At 40.3% G+C, this 25850-nt stretch overlaps 1 protein-coding gene across 2 annotated transcripts; it reads left to right on the forward strand.

Moving 5' to 3' along the window:
• Window positions 1–1133: 1133 nt before the first annotated feature.
• Window positions 1134–23661, forward strand: TGFBRAP1 (transforming growth factor beta receptor associated protein 1). Of its 2 annotated transcripts, none has more exons than XM_063304932.1 (13): window positions 1134–1266; window positions 3798–3896; window positions 4038–4745; window positions 6918–7112; window positions 9151–9305; window positions 11525–11607; window positions 14455–14796; window positions 15637–15694; window positions 17020–17163; window positions 17975–18121; window positions 18921–19080; window positions 21226–21659; window positions 22593–23661. In XM_063304932.1, the coding sequence occupies exons 3-13, from the start codon at window positions 4061–4063 to the stop codon at window positions 22626–22628; spliced, it is 2439 nt and encodes an 812-aa protein (XP_063161002.1). In that variant the 5' UTR covers window positions 1134–1266; window positions 3798–3896; window positions 4038–4060; the 3' UTR covers window positions 22629–23661. The 2 variants fall into 2 exon arrangements, with proteins under 2 accessions (XP_063161002.1, XP_063161000.1); XM_063304930.1 differs by having other exon boundaries at window positions 1140–1266; window positions 22555–23661.
• Window positions 23662–25850: the final 2189 nt, after the last annotated feature.

The raw sequence follows: 25850 nt of genomic DNA on the forward strand, positions 1-25850 counted from the left end.
ATCATATTTATCTTACTCATATATCAATACTGTTGGCCCTTAGGGTTAAAAATACTTGATTATTATTTTAATTAAAAATGTTCATTTTTTTAAGAAAAGAGCTTTACACATCACTGTCATTTCTAGTTTAAGAACATGAAGGTGACCTAAAAGTAATAAGTGTATTTAGTTGTTTAGGCATTTCATCTTTAGGAATATTTTTTTCCAATTTTATTCTTTCTTGATTTTTATGACTGACCAATGGGAAGTCTGATTTACCCTTTCCCCTTGTTTTTCTTACATCACCTTTTCTTTTTGGCCTCAACTTAATAGCCATGCATAACCAAACATACCTTGAATTCACATTTTGCTTTCCCATGCCAAGTTAGAACAGGGAACTGTTTTTCTTTTAATGGCTGAGGCATATATGGGAAGCTTTGGACTAGATGGGATTCCATTCCAGCTCATCAAGGATTTCCTCATGGACACTCTTGGGATATGATCTGGACAGGCTTCAGGAGCGTCTGCAGCGTATGGTCAAAAAAGAATATGAGAATATGTGATGGGAGGTGGGTAGTTGCTTATTCTTCCCTGCCATTTTGGCTGTTGCTGTTTGCTTGATGGAGTGGTGCATTCACAGAAAGCTCTGGATCCCTGTCTTAAAGGACATTGTCCCGGATCTGTGAGTGCACGAGCTGAGCTGGGCCAAAACTAGCTGTGGGGCACAGTTCCCCAGATCTTTGCTTCTATCTGTCTCGCAGGGCCATTCTTTCCCCTTTTATTTGACAGTTCTATGAGCAGTTTTAGGTCCAGCATTGGAGAAGCATTAGGTCAATATTAACCTTATGGGCTGGGTTTTCCAACCGAGTTGCACCCAAGGAAGAAACGGGGGATTAGGAACCACCTTCAGCCCTCGCCTGCACTGGAGCCGAAGTTGCGCTCCTACGGGCGGAAATCCCGCGTCCCCCTGGGAATGCAACCCTATAAGGCTTCCCCAAGAGTCACCCCCGTTTCTGAGCCGAGGATTGCGCTCTGACGAATCCTTGCACCGAGCAAACCTGCCCAGCGCGCCACCCTCCGCCCGCCCCGCGCCAGCCAGTGGGAAGAATCCGCCTGTCAGCTTGCCTTGTGACCGGAAGGGCCGGGGAGCCGCCCCCGGAGGAAGAGCCCGCTGCAGGAGCGCGCGGCGCTGGCAGGGGAGCCGCGGACTTCCCAGGGATCCGGCGCAAGCGGAGGCGGCCGCGCCGGCTGGCCTGCCCTGGAGCGGAGGCCTCGGCGGACAGCTTGGTAGGAGAGGCGGAGGGGCAAGGGGCGAGGGCGGGTTGCACCTCCAGTCCCACCCCTGCGCCCGTCCGGCTGCTTGGCTTTCCCTTCTCCTCCCTCGCGGCCCCGTCCCCTTCCGATGGCCCGCGCCGGTGCAGCATCCCCCTGCCCGGGCGCTTGACCCGGCCCGGAGCGGGCGAGCGGCTGCCTGGGCGCTGAAGCCCGGCCCGGCCTGGGTTGCTGCCGCTGGCAACGAAAGGATGCGAGACGCCAAGTCCCACCCCTCCTCCGTGGGCGAGCTACCGTAGCAGGAAGGGAAAGGACGGGATCCTGCCCAGGCTGGCTCCAGCCTGGAGGACTTAAGGAGGGTGATTTGGAGAAGAGTTGGGCTTCGGTCTTGGTAAGGATGGAGCGCTCAGGGGAGACCCCGGGGAGCTGAGGTAGTGCCTATAGCGGTGGATCTCCTTCAGGCGGAAGGTGAGAGTTGGCAGTAATCGCTTGCCCCAAATCCCTCCATGGATACAATAGAACAGAAGTGGCAGCCGTGCAAGAGTTCTTCCTCCATATTAGGGGGAGGGAGAATTGCCCCCACCCAAGGCCTGCCGTTGCTCTTGAAAATGACTGTAATTTGGGGTGATTTATTTATTTTCAGGATTTATATTCTGCCTTTCCTGCAGAAGCTCAAAGGGATATACATGGAGGTCCCTCCATGTGTTTTTTCCCCACAACAGTCGGGTGAGGAGGGTTGGTCTGAGAGAAGGGGACTGGCCTAAAGTCATCCAGTGAGCTTTGGTTTAGGGTGGGCTAGAGCCCAGTATCTAGTCCAGCATCTTAACCTGTGCATTCAAGCTGTTTACATCCAGGATCTTGCATTCACATCTGATGCTCTCCAGATGTGTCTGATTACAACAGCTGAAGTTCACAGCATCCATGGCCAGCAGACACCAGTTGGGGAAAAATTGCTTGAAAGACGGGCCATATTGAACATTCACTTAGAGCAGTGCCATTTTAAAGGGATGATGGAATCCCTAAGGAAAGGGCTGTGCTTTCATTTTGGTTACCAGGACTTCTGAGCATATATCCTTATTTCTTCTACTTGAACTGTTAGGTTGCATGTTCAAAATGTTTATTTGTGGCTCCATATGGTTCCACTGGTACTTCTATTCTGTGCATTGCAGCAAATCAGTCACTTATAGATATGTTTATTAATATTTAAGTGCATGCAGATTATAAATACACTTTACTTTTTTAGCTATTCTTGCCACATCCCCATAAAATAGACTAGTATTATTCCTATGTGTGCGAGGCTGAGACTGAAAGACAGTCTAGTCTGTGGATAGAATGAAATTGTGTATTTCTTTAATCACAGTCTTCATTATAATTTTCCACACTTTGGTTACTTATATATTTGCGTTAGTAAATAAATCCAGGTAATAGGACTTCATCTGTTTTGGGATCAGGCCACTGAAATCAATAGGACTTTTGAGTAGAAAGGTATGATTTTGTTGTAACTATCTTCTTTTTGTTTTACACCCTCCAGTCTTGGGTGGAATAGATAAAACAGACTGTATAATGTAAAATCAGATATACTGGGATAAGACCATGATCTATGGATGCTTGTATAGGATAAATAAAAACAGCATAGTTTGACTGTTGAAGTAGAAAAATTTAAAAAATAAGCATGATATAATCATCCAAAATTATAATGTAAATCAACTTCTGAAATATAATTTAGAATATGCTGGATTTCTTAGACCTAAATACAAACTTACATTCAAGCAGGTTTAGTTAAATAATTAGAATGCTGGTTGCATCCAAGTAAGAGCAAATGGTGGGTCAGAGTGTCTTAAGTTCTGTACCTGTGAAGTGCAGTGTAATAGATGATATCATGTTCTGCAAAATCTAATCTAAAAGAAAAATGGCTAAACCTACAAGCTGTCATGACTGTGCAGGCAGTGGTCTTTCTGTTGCAGTAAGTCTGCGATTCCAAACACCAATGTGAAGAGGGACTAAAGCCTGTCCAATATGATGAGATTTACTTTTAAATAAACATGCATAGGTTGCACTGATCACAGTTAATACATTATTACCGTGAATATGTTCTAGAGGAAAACTGGCAATTTAAATCCTGTATGATTCACCAATTATGAAAATAGAGCATGTCTGAATTGGACTGAGCTGGGGAAGGCTGATCTACTTATCATCCCTGTCTTGCACAAGGGCCTACAGCATGCTTCCATAATTTGGAATGAAAATAAGAACATGTCTCTTCTGGAGCTCTGTGGCAGAGATCTCTTGAGACCAGTGCTAGGTGGTGTTAGCATACCATGCTGAGCCATTTTAGGGCTACTCATTGTGAGTGGACATGAGCTCCAGTAATTCTCATGACGACGACTTCTTGAAGACTTAAGCAGAAAGTGGAAATGTGTTCCAAAGTCTTGGGTGCTAAACAGTCATGAAACTAACATCTGCTTTATCGTCCAGCATTAATTATTTTGAGGGATTGGTATTCTAGAGCAGCATTTATTTATTTATGCATTTATTTATATTTACAGGTTCAATTTCTATGGCCACCCAGCCTGCAGATGCAAGAGTTCAATCATATTCAAAATAGTTATCATTGGAAATTCATTCCTCAGTAGTTCGGTGAACAGGTATTGTGAAGATTGACAATTTCATACCGTTGAAGTTATAAAGAGAGGGGAAGCCTGGCATTTTGAATGATGAAAAGACAATGTAGCTTTCAACCCAGAAATACAGAAATGCAATATCTTTCTTTTTATTTATTAATTTAGCAGGTCATCTTCTGGAAAGCACGATGAGTGTCAAAGCCTTCAAGCTTGTCCCTGCGGTTGAGTGGGAGATGCTGATGGGTGACAGACCTCGAATCAATATTGAATGTGTTGAGTGCTGTGGAAGGAACCTCTACATTGGAACCAATGAGGGTTCTATCTGCCACTTTATCTTGGAAGAGAAGAATTCACCTTCTGAAAAAACACCTTTTTCTATTTCCAAGCAGTTGCACAAGTACCTCAGTGTCCGGAAGGCTGTGGGAGAGTTGAAAGCAGCTTCTGCACTTAATAGACTTCTGGTGCTCTGTGACAATACCATCACTTTAATGAACATGATCAACTTGGAACCCATCTCCACTGGGGCTAGAATCAAAGGAGCCCTGATGTTCACATTGAATGAGAACCCTGTGAATGGGGATCCATTCTGTGTGGAGGTGTGCATTGTTTCAGTGAAACGGAGGACCATCCAAATATATTTGGTCTACGAGGACAAAGTCCAGATTGTGAAGGAATTTTCCACTCAAGAACAGCCTTGTGCTGTAGCTGTGGATGGCCATTACTTATGCCTTGCTCTCACTAACCAATACATTATACTGAACTACAATACTGGAGCTTCCCAGGATCTCTTTCCTTACCCTAGTGAAGAGAGGCGACCAATTGTTAAAAGAATAGGCAGAGAAGAGTTCCTGCTGGCTGGACCTGGGGGATTAGGTAAGGCTATTTAGGTCATTATTTGGAAAAATTTTGCCTTACCTGTTCTTAACCCTTCCTTCTTCTCCTGCATAATAGCTTTGCAGGCCTTCTCCTGCCAAATAATTTTGCAAGAATTAGACTATAAAAGTAAATAGAAGTCCACAAAATGCTGGTGAATATTAGACTGGAATGTTGTCTTATCATTAAAGATGTCCAGAGAGTTAGTTGTGAATGTCCATTCATGTAGGAAACTACCTCCCATTATGAAATTAATATCCTGTGCAGTGTTTTATTTGTGCCTGTTCTGCATTTCTATGACAAATGCACCTTCCAAAGTGACTTATAATAATAAAGCATTCCAATAAAGAAACGGATTAAAGTGTTAAATAAAGTAATTAGTACCAAGTGTTAACTGGTTATTTTCTGAATCTAAAATCTTTAAACAATCTGCAAAAAGAAATCAAGGTAGCAACGGTAAAATGGAGCCATAAAAAACTGTATTGTCTAATAGATGTTGTAAAAATGACGCATTGAAGGACGTGCTTGTAAAAGTATACTATGTCGAAAAGCCACAATGAATTATTGATCGGTTTTATAGACATCTGTTTGCTTTTAAATGTAAACACTTTTGGAAGTATGAAGAAATGGGTTAACTCTGAAAATGCCTGTTCTTTATGGTCCATTTTTTGCAGGGTTCAGAATAGGTAAGGGCACTTACTTCTCTATAACTTCAGGTTCTTTTTTAGATATACCAGATTCATTTATTTATTTTTAAATTGGTTATTAAGCAGATTTCTTGCTAGTCAAACAAGTTGAAGGAATACTCTTAGTTTCTAGGTAGATAAATACGGGAAGAGAAGCCCGGGCTCTTGATGGTACTCTAGGCCTCCTAAATCTAAGTTCTGGTAAATCTTGGAATTTCAAATAGTGCCATAATGTTTACTGGTATGTCCCATCTCTGCTATAAATAATGAGAAGGGTAGCCCAGGGCTTGTAATAAATTCTTTTAAACCAAATAGTCCAGATGAGTTTTATTACATATCTTCAAAAAGCTGTCACTAAATGTTTTTAATGTACTTTTCAAGAACAGTAACACTGCTACTATGGATATTCATTTAAAAATATAATTTTGGCCTACAATCTGTTTTGATTTGCTCGAATTTTCTGAAAGGTAATCAGTCCATCTTTATGAAACTGCTGTTCATAAAGCTGTATAAGAATCCTCGGGATTAATTTCTTATTTAAGTATGCAAAAACTTGTGAATTCTTATAACATGAAATATGCGATCTGTCTTAACTTTTTTTTTAACCATATGAATAACTTACTATGTAAAAAGACTTGTTACAAAGAGGAGAGTCTGCAGTTGTCCCCTTTTTTGTATTGGTAAATGAGACTGTCTTGATTGTATCAATAGTTATTGGCTCTGCTGTCTTTTACGTAATGCAAGAAGTTCTGTGTTACTGTGATTGCTAAATAGTTCCCATTAAAAGTAAGTACTAGTGAACTCCATAGCACTTAATTCTCAACAAAAAATGCCACTTAAGTGATGAAATAATGCTGACAGTAAGAATTGCTATTAAAAATCTTTTGACAGTGGAATGGACTGCTTCAGGAAGAAGTAGGCAGGTCTTCATTGCTAATAGCTGAGTTGGGTGGCCATTTGCTAGTGACGATATAATTGCAAGAGTCTTTCATTGAGCAGGGAGGTGAGCAAGTAATAACTAAGATCCCTTCCCACTCTGTGCTTCAGAGTGAGATTTAATGTGCTTCCTTTCTAGCAATAAGAATTAAGGACAACCAAAGCACAGAGGAATTGATTGAACGATGGCAATAGAGCCTCCGTGTTGTGATCTTGCGTTAAATGTATAAATCTGTAGAGGCAGCCATACTTTAAGGAAAATGAAGGCCCTGCCATCAAGGAAGCAAGATAATTTTGGAAGATTCTGTGTTAGTGTCAAAATAATTAGTATACTACAAATCTGTACCCAAAAATTACAGAGTGGAATGGGAACATATGATGCACTTCTTCAGACGACAGGATATATTCGGGTCATGCTTGGAACCTATCACAGTAATCGACTTAACCTTTTGCAGCATGTGTAGATTCATATGAACAACAGCTTGAAATTCACGTTGGTCATCTGTTGTCTGATAAAGTTCTAATTTCTTCTTCCTTTATAATTTGGCAGGTATGTTTGCAACTGTGGATGGCATTTCCCAGCGGGCTCCTGTTCGCTGGTCAGAAAATGTGATTGGGGCTGCCCTCTGTTTTCCGTATGTAGTTGCACTAGATGATGAATTCATTACTGTGCACAGTATGCTGGACCAGCAGCAGAAGCAGACCTTGCCCTTTAAGGATGGGCATATCCTACAAGATTTTGAAGGTACTTGAGAGGGAGAGAGTCAGTCTGGTCTAGTGGTTGAGGTGTTGGATTAAAAGCTGGGAGATTGTGAATTTTAGTCCTTCCTTGGGCACAATAACCAGCTAGGTGACTTTGGTCCAGTCCTTTCTCTCAGACCTAGGAATATGGTAATGGTAAAGCACTTCCAAAAATGTTGCCAAGAAAACTGCATGGACTTGTCCATGTAGTCTCCAGGAGTCAAAACTGACTCAAGATAGATAGATAGATAGATGGATAGATGGATAGATGGATAGATGGATAGATGGATAGATGATAGATGATAGATGATAGATAGATGATAGATAGATAGATAGATAGATAGATAGATAGATAGATAGATGATAGATAGATAGATAGATAGATGATAGATAGATAGATAGATAGATAGATAGATAGATAGATAGATAGATAGAGGTAGTCCTCCCTTAACAATTGCAATTGGAACTGGATTTTTGGGAGCTAAGTGATGCGGTTGTTAAGTGAGGCATCACGTGACTGGACACGAGTTTACAACCATTTTTACCACAGTCGTTAAGTGAATCACCATGGTCATTAAGCAAATCATGCAGCCGTTAAGTGAATTGCAGCAGTCGTTAAATGAATCAATGGTTCCCTATTGATTTGGCTTGTTGGAAGCTGGCTGGGAAGGTCACAAATCAATGTGACTGTAGGACGTTGCAACCAATCGTAAATGCAAGCTGGTTGCCAAGTGCCCAGAACATGATCATGTGACTGTGGGGGTAGTGCAACAGTCATAACTTTGAGGACAGGTCATAAATAACTTTTTTAGCTCTGTGTTATTTCCAAACCATCGTTAATTTTTTGCAGTCTAGTTTTTGGGAGGGAGAATCAGGTTTTTAAGGTGAGAATGGGAGCAGAAAGCCTTCAGATGTAAACTGTTTCCATTTCCACCTCTGAAAAGCTCTCACCCTGTCCCCCATGTAGTCTGAAATTGTGCCACTGAAATTTAATAACAAGTGATCAGATTTCAGGCAGGGGACAGTTTGAGAAGTAGAGCATATTGTCTCCAAGAGGTATCTCACTCCATTTCAACCCTTTTGAGAAAAAATCAAAACAACTCCACTCCCAATTGGCTGTTTTGCTGCCATTTTCTGCAGGATGGGGAGCTAGAAGGCTGCAACTTTTAAAATGTATTTATTTCAATTTTGGTGCTGCCGAACTCTAAAGGTGCTGGGAGCTAGGCATCATACAAGTAATAATAACAACAACAACGATGACTCTGGGCAGTTCACAGTGTAAAAGCAAAATACAATAAGATAATAAAAATACAATAAATGGAAATAACAAACAGGAACCAATAAAATGGCAAGGCAGACAACTCACATCAAATCACATACAATATATATCAAACACCTCTCGCAAGGAGCCTGGGGGAGAACCGCAGGTCTTCAAGGCCTTCTGGAATGCCATCAGGGTGGGAACTAACTGGATCTCGGGGTGGGGTGGGGCCACGTTCCAGAAGGCAGACACTGCAACAAAGAAAGCCGCTTTCTGAGTCCCAAAAGATGACGTTATTTGATTGAGAGGACCAGAACTTGCCTTCATTTCTTTTATGCTGATTGGGTTATTCTATAAGACACGAAACCTCACAAGTACTCTTTCTGTAACTGCTGCATGGACTGCTTCATGTTGGCAATCATATATAAATAACAGGAAGCAAATCTGCTGAACTGCTGTAAACTGGAGTTTCATTTCCTCATTCAAATGGATGAAGGAAAACTATTTGTGGAAGCAATTGTGTCCATAAAGAACTTCTGAATACCTGCTGGCCCTTGTATCTGACCACAATTTCTCCCTTTACATGGTGTAAGAGAGTCATTCAACCCTAGCAGGAATTAGGTTTTTACAATTTGCATTGCTATTTAACCTGATAGAAATGGCTGTGCTTGTATGTTCATAGAGCATTGGAAATACTTATTTTCCTTTTTAAAAAGCATGTGTCTTCTCTTTCTCTGATGCTTAGCTTTGTAAACTGGACATTTTTTGTTTTTAAATTTAGGGAAAGTAATCGTAGCTACTACCAAAGGGGTATACATCTTGGTGCCACTGCCTCTAGAAAGACAGATCCAAGATCTTCTGGGCAGCCAAAGAGTTGAAGAAGCCCTAGTGCTAGCAAAGGGAGCCAAAAGGAATATTCCAAAAGAGAAATTTCAGGTCTGTCTCTAATTTTAAAACGCCTCTGAGTGTGCTCAGTTCTCTATAAATTAAAAATGTGCTTCTGTGTATTTGTTAATGTATTATTTCTTCAAGAGATAGGATTCTGGGTAAGGATGTACAAAATATTTTGAATTTGAATCTTTTGAATTCAAAACATTCTTGTTTGAGCAAGAAAACTCCTGCTTTGGGTGTGAAATGGGCTGATTCCAGCATTTTTAAAGTATTTTGAATGCAAACAGTCTTGCTTGGAGTTCAGAAAGTTCTGTTTCAAGTCCAAACGTTTTTTGTAAATACTATAAAAATATATTATGCTTGAAGCAGTTTGTTTTGCTCCTTGGAACAAGCTACAGTATTTTATGCTCAGGGAGGGTGTTGTGAACATCTAAATGGTTCAGATTTGAAATGTTTTGCACACTGGCAATCCTGGGAGTGCACTCAAGTGAATTCCAAAGCTCTGTGGCTGGGTTAGATTGGCTGTGTCAGGAGTGGTGAACTATCCTAAGGTATTGGGACAGTAAAAATGTTAGAAAAAATATCTTGTGGCCCACCTACTCTTGATCTCAATGTTTTTACCTGAAGACCACTTACTGACTTCATCAAGTCTTGTTTACAGATGCAGTGCATTCATTTAGCAAATTCACAAAGATGCAAGTATTTATCAAACACAGTTCACACGTCTGAAGTCTGAAGTTCACACACACTATTTTTGATATCCAGCTGGTCTTCCTCCAGTGGTAAAGGCATCCAATTGCTTTGCCTTCCGGTTTGCGATTTTATCATGCTCATCTGTCCTTAGCCAATCAGAGAATGAGATCTCTAGCTAATAGCTTATACATTCAAAGATGCAAAAAGAGAAATAGATGGAAATTGGAGGGAAGCAAATTTAGGATACCAGTTATTCCTGAGGTTCCTTTGATCACCAGCTTGAATGAAAGAAATTTAAGGGGGAAGCACCCAATGGAGTTGATGCCTCAGCAGAGCTGATAAAATGATCGTGCAGGTCTACTAAATATGATGTAGTTGCCTACTATGATTACTAAGAAATTGCTTTTTAATTGGCCTGCAATTTTGTTAGACAAATATAATTACAATAATAAAAAAGGCAAAATATGCATAAGATTCTGTTCAGCAAACAGAAATTATGACATTAGTCATCTTAATTTTGGTCTTGATACATCCGTTTTAGTTTTACAGCTCTAATCTTGGTGTGTCCCTGTAAACACACTTATCTTCTTCCTGAAATGGGAAGCCTGAGTTTTGAATTTAAAAAATGCTCAGTTTCAATAGCTGCATCTATTTGAATACCTTTATATTTGATGGAGGGTATCTGGGCTATGAATCAAGAGTGGTTTGTAGGATTAATCAAGCTTGTGCTGGAACTAATGAAAGGACTAAAGAACTGAAAATGGTTAATTATTCTATTGCCATGAATTTATAATTAAAATGCCTTAAAATATTGTGTCTTGATTCAGATAATTTGTTTCTATTTCCCATTAATAGAGATGGGTGGCAATGGTAATTCATTAAATAAATCAATAAAGTCTGCTTCTAAGTACACGGAACTTTTGGCAAGCATTTCATGCAAGGGCGAGCATGCATCCCAGATCTTAAAATGTTAGGCTTGCAAATGCACATGTTTTGCAGGATGCGGATAAGAAACTATGGAATTTTCCAGCACACATTCACTCTCTTAGACAGTGCTTGTCAACCTTGGCAACTTTTAAGATGTGTGGACTTCAACTCCCAGAATTCTCCAGCCAGCATGCTGACTGGGGAATTCGGAGAGTTGAAGTCTACGCATCTTAAAGTTACTGAGATTGACAATTGCTGCTCTAAGGTATGTAAGTGTGCCTAATGCTGTAATGCTATTTGCCACGTGTGTGATTCTCCACTAGAATCTTAATTAATTCAAAGTGTTCTTTTGATTATAGCACAGAAACCATTTGAATGCCCTATAGAACCTTCATCCACATTTTTTGGATGTGCCCAGCATCCTTTTAGAGTGGCTGGTGCCTGACTGTTCTGCTTTGTAATCCCAAAATGGAAGGGCGACCCATTTCCATCTCTCTCAATCTGTATCTCATACGTACAATTTGTAAATGACTTCTGAATCAGAGGCCAGTTTTGTCTTACTCCTTATTACAGGTAGTTCATTAGTCACTTTGTAGTACATGCCTTTTAGACTTAAATGTATTTTTTCTTTGTTTCCTTTGCAGACGATGTACAAGCGAATTTTGCAGCAAGCAGGGTTTATCCAGTTCTCACAGCTCCAGTTTCTAGAAGCAAAAGAGCTCTTCAGGTAATGCTGCTCTTGGGCAAGAAACATTCTTGCAGTCTAGTTTAGTGTTTCTCAGCCTTGGTGACTTGGAAGATGTGCGAATGCTGGCTGGTGAATTCTGGGAGCTAAAGTCCACCTACCATCAAATTGCCAAGGTTGAGGAATACTGGTCTAGCTAACTGCTGCTTGATTAGGTTCATATATTTGTCTTTAAAAGTTTTAGGATGTTGGCCCGGAGCATGTAAAAAGTGTGAGATTTAGTCAGTGGACTGAAATGAAATTGGAGTTGGTCTCTAAACGATAACCAACAAAACACACTTGCCTTGATTCCTGTACATTGGACTTGTGACAGGATCGCAAGCTTCTGCCTTTCTTATCTGCCTATGGCTCTACTTGCTTTTCTCGTTAGATACACCAGATAGAGAGTTAACAGTGAAATAATGTTGTGTATTTGCTTCTCAAGCAGCTGAGTTTGGGTCACTTGATAATTAGAGATGAGTCTGGAACCTCAGTTTAACATTCTCAATCCGACAAGAATTTGGGGGAGAAATTTGGGAGCTGTATTTCTGAAGCTGAGTATTAGGGCTAAACAAATTCCTATAATGAAATAGTTCACAAAAACCGGCATGTAGGACTTAATGTTATGCAGTAGATAACAGTAATTTGGGCAAGTTTACATGCTCTGTATGATGTTCTAGAGATGTACTGTAGAAACAAACCAGGATCAAAACGGGTAGAAATTATTTTGCTGTCTGCTCTCAAAGAAGGTAACAGTTACATAAATAAGTTAATCAGATGACTATTACAATTGGTCTGAAACCTAAGATGTGGACAGTCCAGTTATATGATATATTTTAAAGCCATTATCAGAATCTTTTTAAAAAGCTGTTTCAGCTAAAAAAAGGGAAAGGAAATGATAGTCTGGTTTTGCTGAAAGCACTTTAATTTATAAACAGGTATTTTAACCTTCAGTTCATGGCAGGAACAAACACACGAATTTCCACTTTGTCAAAAAAGCGGGGGGGGGGCGGATTCAGTCCACAGTTTGAAACTACAGTCAGGACCAGAAATATTGGAACAAACACCACCACATTGAAGTTGAAAGGAAACACACCCAGATGGGAGCAAAGACAGGACTTTCAGCTGTCATTCAAGGGGTTTGACAAAAGTGGGTCACTAACTAACCATTCAGGAAGTACAGCCAGTGGCATACACACACACCCATCGTTGGTGGCTCATAAGTAATGGAACAAACCAACATCAGGACAAACATAAAGATCGCCTTTAATACTGGATGAAAATCCTTGGCAGGCAATGACTGCCTGAAGTCTAGAACCCACGGACATGACCAAATGCTGAGTTTCCTCCCTCCAAATGCTTTGCCAGGCCTTTACTGCAGCTGCCTTCAGCTGCTGCTTGTTTGTGGGTCTTTCTGCCTTCAGTCTTTTCTTCAGTAAGTGAAAAGCATGCTCTGTTGGGTTGGGATCAGGTGACTGATTTGGCCATTGAAGAACATCCCACTTCTTTGCATTGAGAAACTCTTGGGTAGCTTTTGCTGTATGTCTTGGGTCATTATCCATCTGCAGTATGAAGCGGTGTCCTATCAGTTTGGCAGCATTTGGCTGAACCTGAGTGGAAAGTATAGCCCTATACACTTCAGAATTCATTCTGCTGCTTTTATCAGCAGTCAGGTCATCAAGAAACACCAGTGACCCGGTTCCATTGGCAGCCATACAGGCCCATGCCATAACACTGCCTCCACCATGTTTGACAGGTGATCTGGTATGCTTTGGATCATGAGCTGTTCCTTTCCTTCTCCATACTTTTCTCTTCCCATCATTCTGATGCAAGTTAATCTTGGTTTCATCAGTCCAAAGAATCTTATTCCAGAACTTAGGTGTTTGCTGGCAAAGTCTGATCTGGCCTTTCTGTTCTTGAGTGTTACCAGTGGTTTGCACCTTGTGGTGAAGCCTGTGTATTTACATTCATAAAGCCGCCTCTTGACTGTAGATGTTGACAATGACATGCCTACCTCCTCAAGGGCGTTCTTGACCTGGCTAGATGTTGTGAAAGGGTTCCTCTTCACCATGAGCAGAATTCTGCGGTCATCCACTTTAGCTGCCTTCCATGGTCTTCCAGGCCTTTTGCTGTTGCTGAGCTTGCCAGTTAATTCCTCCTTTTTCAGGATGTTCCAAACTGTTGTATTGACCACTCCCAATGTTTTTGCTATCTCTCTGATGGGTTTGTTTTGTTTTCTCAGCCTAATGATGGCCTCCTTCACGCTCATGGACACCTCTTTGGACCTCATGTTGAGAGTTCCAGTGAACAGCTACCAATTGCAAATGTAACACTCAGAACCACCTCCAGGCCTTTTATCTGCTTGACTGGTCATGGGGTACCCAGGAAACAGGCCACACCTGGCCATGCAGCTGCTTGTCAGCCATGTTCATTCCATTACTTATGAGCTACCAACGATGGGTGTGTGTGTATGCCACTGGTTGTACTTCTTGAATGGTTAGTGCCCCACTTTTGTCAGACCCCTTGAATTACAGCTGAAAGTCCTGACTTTACTCCCATCTGGGTGTGTTTCCTTTCAACTTCAGTGTGGTGGTGTACAGAGGCCAAATGCCAAAACAGTTACCCTTATTCCAATATTTCTGATCCTGACTGTAAATCTTCTTAACTTTTTGAGATGAGCCAAGTTTGGCTAGATATGACCACCCAGCTGCTGTATACAAAAATACAGAAGTGTAGGAATTCTGAATTAGAAAGCACTGTTGTTGTTGTTGTTGTTGTTACTGTGTGTGTGGGTGCACACCTCTGTATACTTGCCTTCCTATTTCATCTAGTTTGACATTGTAATTGCAGAAACAGCCAGCTTGATGTCCGTGAGCTGATTTCTCTCTACCCTTTACTGTTGCCTACTTCCTCTTCGTTCATGCGGTCGCACCCTCCCCTGCATGAATATGCTGACTTAAACCAACTCACACAAGGGGACCAGGAGAAGATGATCAAGTGCAAGCAATTTCTCATGAGCTACCTGAGTGAAGTCCGAAGCACTGATGTCGCAAATGGCTACAAGGAGGATATTGATACGGCCCTGTTGAAACTCTATGCGGAGTCTAATCATGAAAGTCTTCTAGATCTCCTGGTCTCGGAGAATTCTTGCCTTCTTGCAGATAGTGCCGCGTGGTTGGAGAAGCACAAAAAGTAAGCATAAAACTCCCGAAACAAATAATCCTAGGCTCTGTACAGCCCTAATCCTAATTGCCCTGTCACCTTTGCTGCCCACCTTTTGGTATATTGAACCAGGAGCCTGTGTCTCTTTGGCATAAGCCAGTGTCATAGGTGGCAACTTTTTTTGTTGTCATTTGACTGATTGATTTAAAAGTAGTTTTGCCAACAGGCAATATAATATTACTTTCCCCCGACTACTACCATTACTACTACTACTACTTTTCCTCCTCCTCCTCCTCCAAATTTATATGCCTCCTGACTCCTAGTGAGTCTGGATCATACCACAGATCATCTTAGTTTTCCAAAATATCTTTCTCCTTTAGATTCAACAAATTGATGTAAACTTTTTGCTGATAGGACTGTCATAATTCAGAAAGCATCTGATTTTTAAGATATATCTTCATTAATTTTCCAAAGAACTGTTAACCATCGCATGACTGTGGTGGCCCAGGATTGGTACCCATATTCTGAGTTGAGGGCAATTTTGCTGTGCTAGTGAAACTGTTCCTTCCCAGTGAATCCCTGTTACCTAACTGAAACCCAGGTAGCAGACCATCACGTGGACAGAAAGAGACTGTTTCCTTGCACACGTTAATTGCTAAGTCCTCATTTGCATTGTATTGTGCAGTAGAGGTAGATGATAAAGGCAAGTTTTGATATAAAGCTATGGTACTTTGAGACAGGAAGAGTCAGGATGGGTTGAAAAGCTACGCTGAGGGCTCTCAAACTTTGCCCCAACTCCCTAAAATAATACATAATAATTCCTTCTGTATCTGCCTAGTCAGTTGCTATTTCATATTCCTTGTTATACAGGTTTTTTGCACTTGGGCTACTGTATCACTCAAATGGTCAAGATGCTGCAGCACTACAGGTTAGTGTACAAAATGGCTTAGCTCTTCTTTTTCCAGTTTAAGTCTCTTCAAAACAAACAGATGTGGAGAGCCCATGTGGTGTAGTGGTGAAGGTGCTGAACCTGGAGGAGGCCAATGTTCTAGTCCTGCCTTAGGCATGGAAACCAGCTGGGTGACCTTGAGCCAGTCACTCCCTAATCAGAGTCAGTCTCTGCGACAAGCCAGCTGATAAACAAAACCTGTTGTTGCATCATGCATTGATAGATTTGCTGTAAGAATCAGGCAAGTGCAGTGCACAAAGAAGTTTTAAAGCTAATAAATTCACTGTTGTTAGCAAACACTTTGACAGTGCAAAGGGAATGAGATCCTTGATTTATTCCTATGTTCCTCTTCTTTTTATCATCTTTTAAAAAATGTTTAGTTCTTTATATCTCCACAGCACCAATATCAGTTAAGGTTAGGCTTCCTAGTTGGGCTAGCCTGCCATCCCAACCTAGATGCATTCTGCCAATTTAACTATGATGTGGTTAACTCTGGTTTTTATATCTAATCAAACTATGTATTTCTCAGTGCATCCTGTAAATTGTAAAGTTTCCTCTCTAGTTGCTTTTCCAATGTAACAAAAGTATGCACTTCAGGAGCTCAAAATGTTCAGCTGCCTATAATCAGCTCAGTGTAAACATTGCATGACTTTGGGTCAAGGTTGTTAATATAAAATAGCAGAGACCTTAATAACAATTGCCATTCTAATATCTTTTTAGATATGGGTGAGACTATTGGGAATGGAGGGCATTTAGTAAGAACTACACATAGTAAAATAGATAAAAGATTTAGAAATTCAAAGAGAGAAAGAGAGATCTCTGTGGTTGAAACATGTGCTCCATTTTTCCAATATATATAAAGGAATTTGCGTATGTGTTTCTCTGTGTGTACATAAATATGTAGAGAATGTAAAGGTTGCGCTGTGGACTCAGAGAAAAAGGTGATTTGGAGTTAGGGGAGTTGTTCATGTAAACCTGCCAGCAACTCCTGAAAGCAACTAGGTATAGGTGTCTTCCAGAGCTGCAGCAGTCCCAGGAAATGACATGTTTGGATTAAGGTGGTTTGCTGGCACATGATAGATGTGCCCCCTCATGCTCCAAAGGAACTTTTTGCTTTTGAATGTGAAGCACCGCATAGCCCGAGGTTTTATATATGGCTTTGAGAAGCTCTCCTCTGTCTCCTGCTCTCCTCGCTCTCAAGGTCTGTTCTTCAGGAGGATGGTTTAGAGGACAGATTCCAAGAAAAATAGCATTTGTCTTTTTAAAGATGGAAGTGAAAGTGAAGTGTTTCTTCTTTACTTCAGTTATGGGTACAGATTGTTAATGGAGACATTCAGGACTCTACACGCGCAGATCTTTATGAATATATTGTAGACTTTCTAACCTCCTGTTCTGACCATGAATTGGTATGGAAGTATGCAGAGTGGATCTTAGAGCAAAATGAGGAGGTACGTGGCTAAATCCTTTTGGGAAAAGTTTTAAAACTGCTGTTGCTTGGATACCTTGTCTAGAATAATTAGGCCCGCACACTGAGTTCTTGTTCTATTTCTGAAATGTTTAATTCTGTTCACTTGTTATTCCAGTATCATAAACCCCAGCAAAAGTCACAGTAATTATAAAGCAAGTATCAAAATATCATCCAGTAATAAATTATAGTTGTAGGTACCAGTGTGTAGCTCTGAAGGGATCTTAAGTTTTGTTGTTCCTCTTGTTTTTAAGGCAGTGTTTCTGTGTGCTGCTTGTATTCCCTGTTTTGGAGCATAGAATTCAGTACCTGGGAAATACAGTATTTTTCATACAGTTTTCATGAAGTGATATTGTACTTATAGAACGAGGAGATTTGAGTCTCACAACGAATCAACTAATACTGAGGTTCTATCCTACATTTGTTGTGCTTAGAGTAGATTATTAATTTCAAGTATTTACTCCAGATAGCCCATATATCTTGTGTTACTGAATGGCAGGCAAATTCATTCCTTACTCTAAGGAAGAAAGTGCAAGTATGTTAGGTTTTGTTTTGTTTTTTATATGCATTTCACTCAATTGTAGTACAGTGTCTAATTTCTGACCAAAAACACATATCTAGCCAAGTTTATTCTGGGCTTTTTTGTCACTGCTACACGGTGAGTACTTTTTCAAAACAGTTATTCTTCGTGAATAAAACAAGAGAAGAGTAAACCATTTCAGAAACTGGTCTATGAACTGCCTGTCAAATGTACTTTTACAGTTCTGGAATCTCTGAATGTTATATTGTTTTAGGTTGGAGTTTACATTTTCACTAAAAGGCCCTTGGAAGACCAAGAGAAAAACAGCTTTAACCCAGATGATGTCATCAGATGCCTTAAAAAATATCCGGGGTCACTAGTAAAATACTTGGAATACCTAGTTCTAGAAAAAAGAATAAAAGTAAGTTTGCGTGAGGGCTTCTGCAGAATATTAATGCTTTGAAAGGGACTATGTGAATGTGCATATCTGAGTGTTCAAGCTGTACTTGTGCCTTTATGTTCGGTGATTTAGAAAATTCAGCAGTTTCCTCTACTTCTCTTACCCCTGTAGGGCAGCACTGGTAACTTGGGGACTGAACCCCTCTCTCATCCCTCCGTGTGTACTCATAAGTAGAACTGCTGCTAAGTGAAGGAATTGGATGTTGTAAAAGTGGCTGGCGGGAATAGCGTAAAATTCACATTTTTTAATACACATACAAGTTTTTGTACTTATGATATATATGATAAATTCAAAGCAAAGAACCACTTTTTACATTATTTCCTCTGTTGGCTACTGTAGTTCAAGTGGAGAGAACTAGCTAAACTGCCATAAAAGGGACATCCTTTTCTACTGTGCATTGAAGTGCAAATGTGAAGTAAATATTTTGATTTAATCTTCCTTAATTTCCCTCTAATCCCAGAAGTATCGTTTTGGACAACTCTTAAGAGCAAGCTTACTCTGATTCCTCTACATTGCCTTAATGGATTACCTTTGCAGGGGACTGGGTACAACATCTCAGTTGGTTCCACTGGTTCTCACAGCAGCATTGAAGGACTTTGACCTTGACTTCATTGTTTGTTTATTATACTTGTAATCCACCTAAATAATAGAAGCTGTTGAAATTATGTCTTGATGCCTTCTATGAATATTATTAAAATAATCCATGAAAATGGTGTATGGAAACTGTTTGAGGTTGGCTTGGTTACTTTTATTTTTGCAGAAAGAAAAGTACCACACCCATCTAGCAGTGCTTTACCTGAATGAAGTGCTCCACCTGAAGTCACTGGGTGCTGAGAGGCAGGAGAAGCTGGCCAAAACGCAGGCAAAACTACGCAATCTTCTGCGGAAATCTGACCTTTATAGAGTTCATTTCATTTTAGGTAAGAGACTTCAAACTACATTTATCAGAAGCTCTTTTTCTATCAAGAAATGTACTCTGAGTGAGGTGGGCAGGGAATAAATTTTATACCTACCTACCTACCTACATAAAATTCCTTCAGGTTTAATCCATTAGATTTGAGTCCAGTGTTGGGCAGAGCTGATGGGTACTGCCAGACCCCAAAATGATTGAGGATACCTCCTTCTCCCTCTCTCTCTCTCTCTCACACACACACTCTTCCCATCTTTATTCCCCTTTTGCTTCTCTGCCTGGTGAGCTGCCAGGGAAGAAACAGTTTGCTTTTGCCAGAGGTATGAACTGATTGCTTGCAGAAGACTTTTGAATCTAAAGCCTGAAGTTTATTATAGAGGCTCAAAGGTATGATGCCAAGAAAAGGCACAGTGTGATTTGAAGTTGAGTTATTGCACGATTATATTTAATGTCTTGTGTTAAGTCCAATTTCTGTTGCTTTATGTTCATGTTTCAGGATGACTCAGAGTTGATCCAACTAACTGAAACCTGAAATCTGCTAAAATGCAATATAAAGCAGTTCAAGTAATTATTAGAAAACATACATTGCTACAATCCTTGAGTGAAATTGAGAGATTTAATTCTAGCAACACCACAAAGATGGCTATTCTGGTCATTTAGGGAAGAAGGATGGGTGTATTAATCTGTCCCATTAAACATGGTTCTATTATCTAGAGCTAGTCTGGGCTTGAATACTGTTCAAGGATGGCTATTTATCAGTTGTATTAAACATTAATTGAAATGAAACCAAGATCCTGTGTTTTGCCATTTTAAGTAGTCTTCCCTGAAGATGTAATGGAGATTCCATTTGAACAATTACATGTTTTTAAGGATCTGGGTATATACTTTAAATGTAATCTAGGTTCAAACACTAACGAAATGTTGTATCCTGTTGAACCCTTTTTCACAGGCATTATAACTTTTCAGAAATGGGCAGCTTGATTCCCCCACTTACAAAAAGCTTTAAGGTTAAAGTCATCAGTCAGTGCCTCTGAGGTGCCATTTTCAGACATAAACATGGAAGAGGCATTAATATGGTTGAAAAAGTCCTTTCTGAAACATACATTTGATTTCTAAGCAGGTGATGCAGTACTGCAGTTAGAGGAGAAACAGGCCGTTCTCCAATGCCTGTCGTGTCAGAAAAGATTAACAGTTGGTTCAAATTGAACAGAGTAGATGGTTTTTCAGTACTGAGCCTTATGTGGAAGGAAATCATACATTTCTCCAATATGATTTGTGGTCCTGTTAGAGAAAATATGCCTGGAAGAGTTCTCCTCACCCTAAGAAATTTTATTTATAAAGAGTGGCAAAGGTTTCAGCGAAGTTTATTGTTAGGCAGTTTGTGATGATAAATGATTTGCTTACTTCAGTGGTACCTAGATTGTAAGACAGATATTGTTCATGCTGATTACTTAATGTACATTGCTGTTAAAGTATTTAAGGGTGTCACATATTAGTAAGTAAAATCTGAGATAGTCTAAGAATTGACATGAGTAGTCACTGACATGTGAATGCTCTCAGGATACATTATCTCTTAGGTTATGAGCATACGTTCAATTAAAAAAAATCATCTTTCTAATGCAAGTAGACTATAATTTTGTGTATATGTGTGCTTTCTGTTTTGATCAAGCAGTCAAACTTGCCTCGCTACTGAAAAGGCCAAAAAAACATTTTTTTTTATAACTAGTGTTATCAGTTTTTTGTGATGACTAGTCATAGTGCCCTAAAGTTATACATTTACTGTATGTATAATGTTTTGGACATGTCTTCAGAACAAGACTATGTGAATCCACCCACATGTTGGCTTTATGAGAGGTCATGATGGGTCAGAACTCTGGTAGGCACCTTGTTCTGAATGTCTATTTCAGTTGACTTTTTATTGCCCAAAGTAACCAAGTGTCTTGTATCACCTTAAAGTTCACAGATTGATTGTAGATCTCATGGACTGTAATAAATTTCACTAGATACAGGAAGCATCTTGAGAGAGTTATGCATATGTGGAAGGAGAATAGGAGGAAGAGAGAATGTCTGGAAATGAAATGTATTGCAAGCCAACACAAGGGATATAACCATCCCTTATGTCGACAAGGCTTATATTTAAATTTACATTTGGCAGATAAAATTGCTGGCACAGATCTTCATACTGAGTGTGCAATACTATATGGAAAGCTAGAAGAACATGAAAAAGCTCTAAACGTTCTGGTCCATGAACTGAAGGACTTCTCGGCTGCTGAGGACTACTGCCTATGGAATTCCGAGACCAAAGGCCTTCCCTACAGACGGAAGCTTTTTCATATGCTGCTCTCAGCATACCTCAATTCCAGCACATCCAGCTATGAACTGAACATGGCTGCAGTTGACCTTCTCAACAACCATGCAGCTGAATTCGATGCTGCCTGGGTTTTGCAGCTAATTCCTGCCAGTTGGTCAGTACAGCTTGTCTCCTCGTTTCTGATGGGTGCAATGAGGGAAAGTCTCCATGCTCAAAGAATGACTGAGATTGCACTGAGCTTAGCAAAAGCTGAGAACCTTACTTACAAGCATGAAAAGGTAGGTTTATAGGGTTTGATCAACAGATTTTGTTTTGCAAATTTCTCCTTTTTAATTCATGACAGAAGAAACACATTCTAATTTTCATGGTTCATATGTACATGATAACTTATCCATGATTTCTATCTTTCTTCCTGTACTATATCTATATTAAAAAGTGTATTTGTGTGTGTGTGTGCATGTACATACACACTTTTTTCATGTTTTTGAAGAAAACAATTTGAGTGATGGTAGAGTAACCCTTCTCCAGACATCATTCCAATTAAGTACAATTTGTATTGTCACTGGATACAACCCTGAATGTGTACTTAAAAGGAATTTTTCCCAGTGTAGTTTCCTGTCTGAGGGTTGGTGAGCTCAGGGCCGCAACTAGGGTCTGTGTCACCTGGAGCAAACATGGATTCCGCGCCCATTTTTGCACCCCCCCAGCACTCATTTTGGCAGCCCCCAGTGCAGCGCCCTGGGCACATGCCCCGGTTGCCCCCCCCCCCCAGTTGCAGCCCTGGGTGAGCTTCACTCACACGAACACCTTTCTTGATTTTTCTTCAGCGTTCCCCTTCTATTGTAATCAGATTCCCAAGCTTTCCAAGGATTCAACCATCCTTGACAGAAGGCTTTTCAGAAAGATACAAAGTGCTCAGTTCCCTGCCAGTGTGCTGCCGAAGATCTAGTGTGGTTATGTCCACAGAGTGTCATAGTTTCCTAAAGGAAATAAACAAACATTAGAATTGTACCTTGATGAACACTGAAAGCCAGTCTAACAGAATGGTCATTCAACCCTCTCTAGTCAACTTTCTGTCTCACCAAGTGGCTTTGCAAAAACAAAATTGAAAGAACCTTGCAGTTTTTTTTGACATTTTCCTGTGATGCTTTCTTTTGTTCCTGCTGCTTCTAGGTAAAACTAAAAGAAAGCCCAATCCTTCTCTCTGACAGAAAACTCTGCCAAGTATGCCAGAAACCTTTCTGTGAACCTGCCTTTGTCCGGTATCCCAACGACACTGTGGTCCACACGCACTGTGCTGCAAAGAGACTTGTGAATTCCAACACAAACCACCACTTATCCAGCTCCAGTGGGCGGACATGAAACAAGTTGGGTCAGTGGCTGTGCTAGCGTTTGTTCCTGGGAGAAACGAAGGAGAATCTGCTGGAAAAAGGACAAGTCAGGAAGAAGAGGCTGCCCTGGTTTAGTGGGAAGGCACTGCTCAGCGTGAAACACAGCCACTTGCCCACTGATCTTTTCTGAAAGGTGACGTCAGAAGAAATCACAGGGGTGAATATAATGGATGCTTCCCTCACAGGAAGGGTGAGTGGTTCAGAGTGGAAGAACTTTTTTTAAAATTAAAATTTGCACTGAACTTGGTTATCAGCTGGTCTTGAAATGAGAGGGGACAGCATCACGTTCTGTGCTCTTGATACGGTTAATATTTGATGCACTTTTGAGCCTTTGTTCTCCTCCTTCCTCTGCCTTGTATGTTCACCTATTACAAACTGACTGAAGCACTGAGCTCTTGGTGGTTCCTGTTTTAGTTACAAGTGGGGCAGGACAGTGCAAAGACCACTGACTCACTATTCCTGACCTTAGGAATAAGTCAAAATATGAGTGTCTCTTGTATGGGAAGCATATGACATTTGGGACTGGGGAGGGGGGCTGGAGGAACAGGCTGTAATAACTGTAATGACTTATTTATTACCATGCAAATGTTCTGTAAATACTGTTGGATGAAAAGTTTTTTACAGCTCAGCATTCTCCGGAACAAACATAACTAATCAGTAATTCCAGGGGTAGGTGTTCTTTTTTGTTTGTTTGTTTTTAAGAGTCTACCTGTCATTACAAAGAACGATTGTTAAGCTTTCCTGCAGGCAAAGAAAACAGTGCCTCTCCTGCGCAGGAACGACATGAAAACCCTTATCCCAGGGATAACGAAATGGAAAAGATATCAAATCGACAGGTGACTCCTGAAGGTGCTGAGTATGCTTGGTAACAGTTAATAAAATACTTCATGGATTCTGAGTGTGCCAAACTCTTTGAAACTTGCCAATTATCAGTAATACCTGCTACATTTTTAATTTGCAGGGCTTAATTTCCGACTGCCCGTCCAGTCGGAACTGACTCTGAGCAGCTTACATATCCTTATTTACATGAATAAGTTTAAAAGTACAAAGTCAAAAATATGATGGTGTGATGCTGCTTTTTCATTTGTATTCCTTCTCTCTCTCTCTCTCTCGTGTCCACAAACTTATGTCTGCCTCTCCAATTCATTCTTACTACTCAAGATAAAGAGGGAGGCACTGCCACTGTGTCTTTGGGTTATCTTATGAATTATAGTTTTAATTCATTTTCTTAAAGAAAACTTGGAACAGGCTTTTGCTCATATTCTTGGGAGCCCACTTCAACAGAAAACAAGGTTGTCTTTAGCAAGGTTTACTGCAGAGAATAAAGTTACAGAAAGCTCAGCAACTGGAAAGCTTTCTTTTAGAACCCATTTAGGTGGAGAGTTTTTCACACACCTCACACTGTGTAGCAAGGAGGTCCATTCTCTTAATAGGGGAGGAAGGAGAAGAATGTTCAGGTGGCCAGGATGTGAATCTTTTTCATGTTCTGAACATACACTTTGGTTTGATTGCATAAATCTGTAGGTTTTTCCGCTATGTTGCTTCCTATTTTCTATACCATGTGGGAGTCTTAGAATGAAAAAGGATCTCTTCTGTTCAGCTCCTTCAATTTTTCAGCTTAACAGGATTGTTTAAAGGGAAGCTCACAATAGCGTATCTGCTGTTCATAGTTGTCTTAGGCACTCAACCAAAGAAACTAACAACTTGCTTTATGAAACTAGGTATGTGTTTAAAGTAGGAACAGACAACCCTGTGGCCCCTCAGCCGCATATGATCCTTTGCCAATGCAGGATGTTTCAGACCATCTGCATTTGTTACGACTTCTTAAAAGGCCATTGTAACAAAAACCATAGATGATGCTCAGTGCAGATGCTAGAATATCTGATACTTTGTGCTGAGTGAACATTATGGTTATTAAGTCTTTTAGAAAATTAGTACTACATCATTAGAAAAGTGGGAAGGATAAGTCGTATGTAGTATGTGCATGCACATAAATGTATATCAGCAACCAAGTCACCAGCCACAGCTATATACATCTTCTAGGGCTGATGGTTACTAATCTCCCTGGTTTAAGGAAAGGTCATTATTATTGAACATACATACATGCATATTTGTCCCTTCAAGTCCTTCTTGACTCCTGGCAACTACATGCACAAGTCTGTGTAGTTTTCCAGGCAACATTTCCCATCTACTTCAAGTGAACTAAATCCAGTTGGGATTAGATGGTTTGTGTGCATTGAAAATATGTAGTTTTAATAGTTTCCTTAACTGTATACACACACACACCCCACAGGGAAATATTAATGGAGAAATACATTTAAAAACAGACTCTTAGATACAGCATTCACATATTTTTGCAGTGTGTAAAATGTGTCCCAATGTGTGTTTTGCTTAATTAAACCAGGGAAGTTTTAATTGTTTTGATAATGAGCTTTGTAGGAACATGAATGTTCCTCATTTCTTTTCCAGCTATATTAAATCTTCACATGAGAGTACTATAAAATGAATGTGTATAAAAGCCTGCCCTTGGGAAGATGCAACCTCACAATGAAGCCTCAACATTTGTGGTATTTTTTAACTTCACTGAGTTCTAAATCTGTTCCTTTGTTTTCGGTTATGCTTGATAGGGCCCCTGCAACATTTCATTCCTTCCTATTTGTATATTGGGATTAACATTTGTACATATAAATTTTTCTTTTTGTATTTTGGTGACAAGTTACTGGATTTGCTTGGTTTTGGCTTAGTGTGTTGCATATCCCCCTTGGGTCCAGGCTTGGTATAGCTGACCCTCACGAAGACTAGGAAAAAAATCGCCTTTGTATACATGTTATGTATACTGAGATCAAATGAAGGAGACAGAAACATTTCTACCTCTTTACCCTATGCAGGCATGGCTAATGGAAGTAGTATTTTGACCATCCTCCAAAAATAATGCATAAGTGAAGTGTATCATTTGTGCATCCAATACATTTACTAGAACGAGTTAGCAGACAGGAAAGAATGTGCTGAAAGGGGGTCCAGAAGACAAATCACAATCACTTCTTGGCTATGAGGCTTGCTGGAAAGCCAGAGGCAAGT

This window comes from Candoia aspera, chromosome 5 (genome assembly GCF_035149785.1).
Source record: "Candoia aspera isolate rCanAsp1 chromosome 5, rCanAsp1.hap2, whole genome shotgun sequence".
In the NCBI taxonomy this organism is placed as follows: domain Eukaryota; kingdom Metazoa; phylum Chordata; class Lepidosauria; order Squamata; family Boidae; genus Candoia; species Candoia aspera.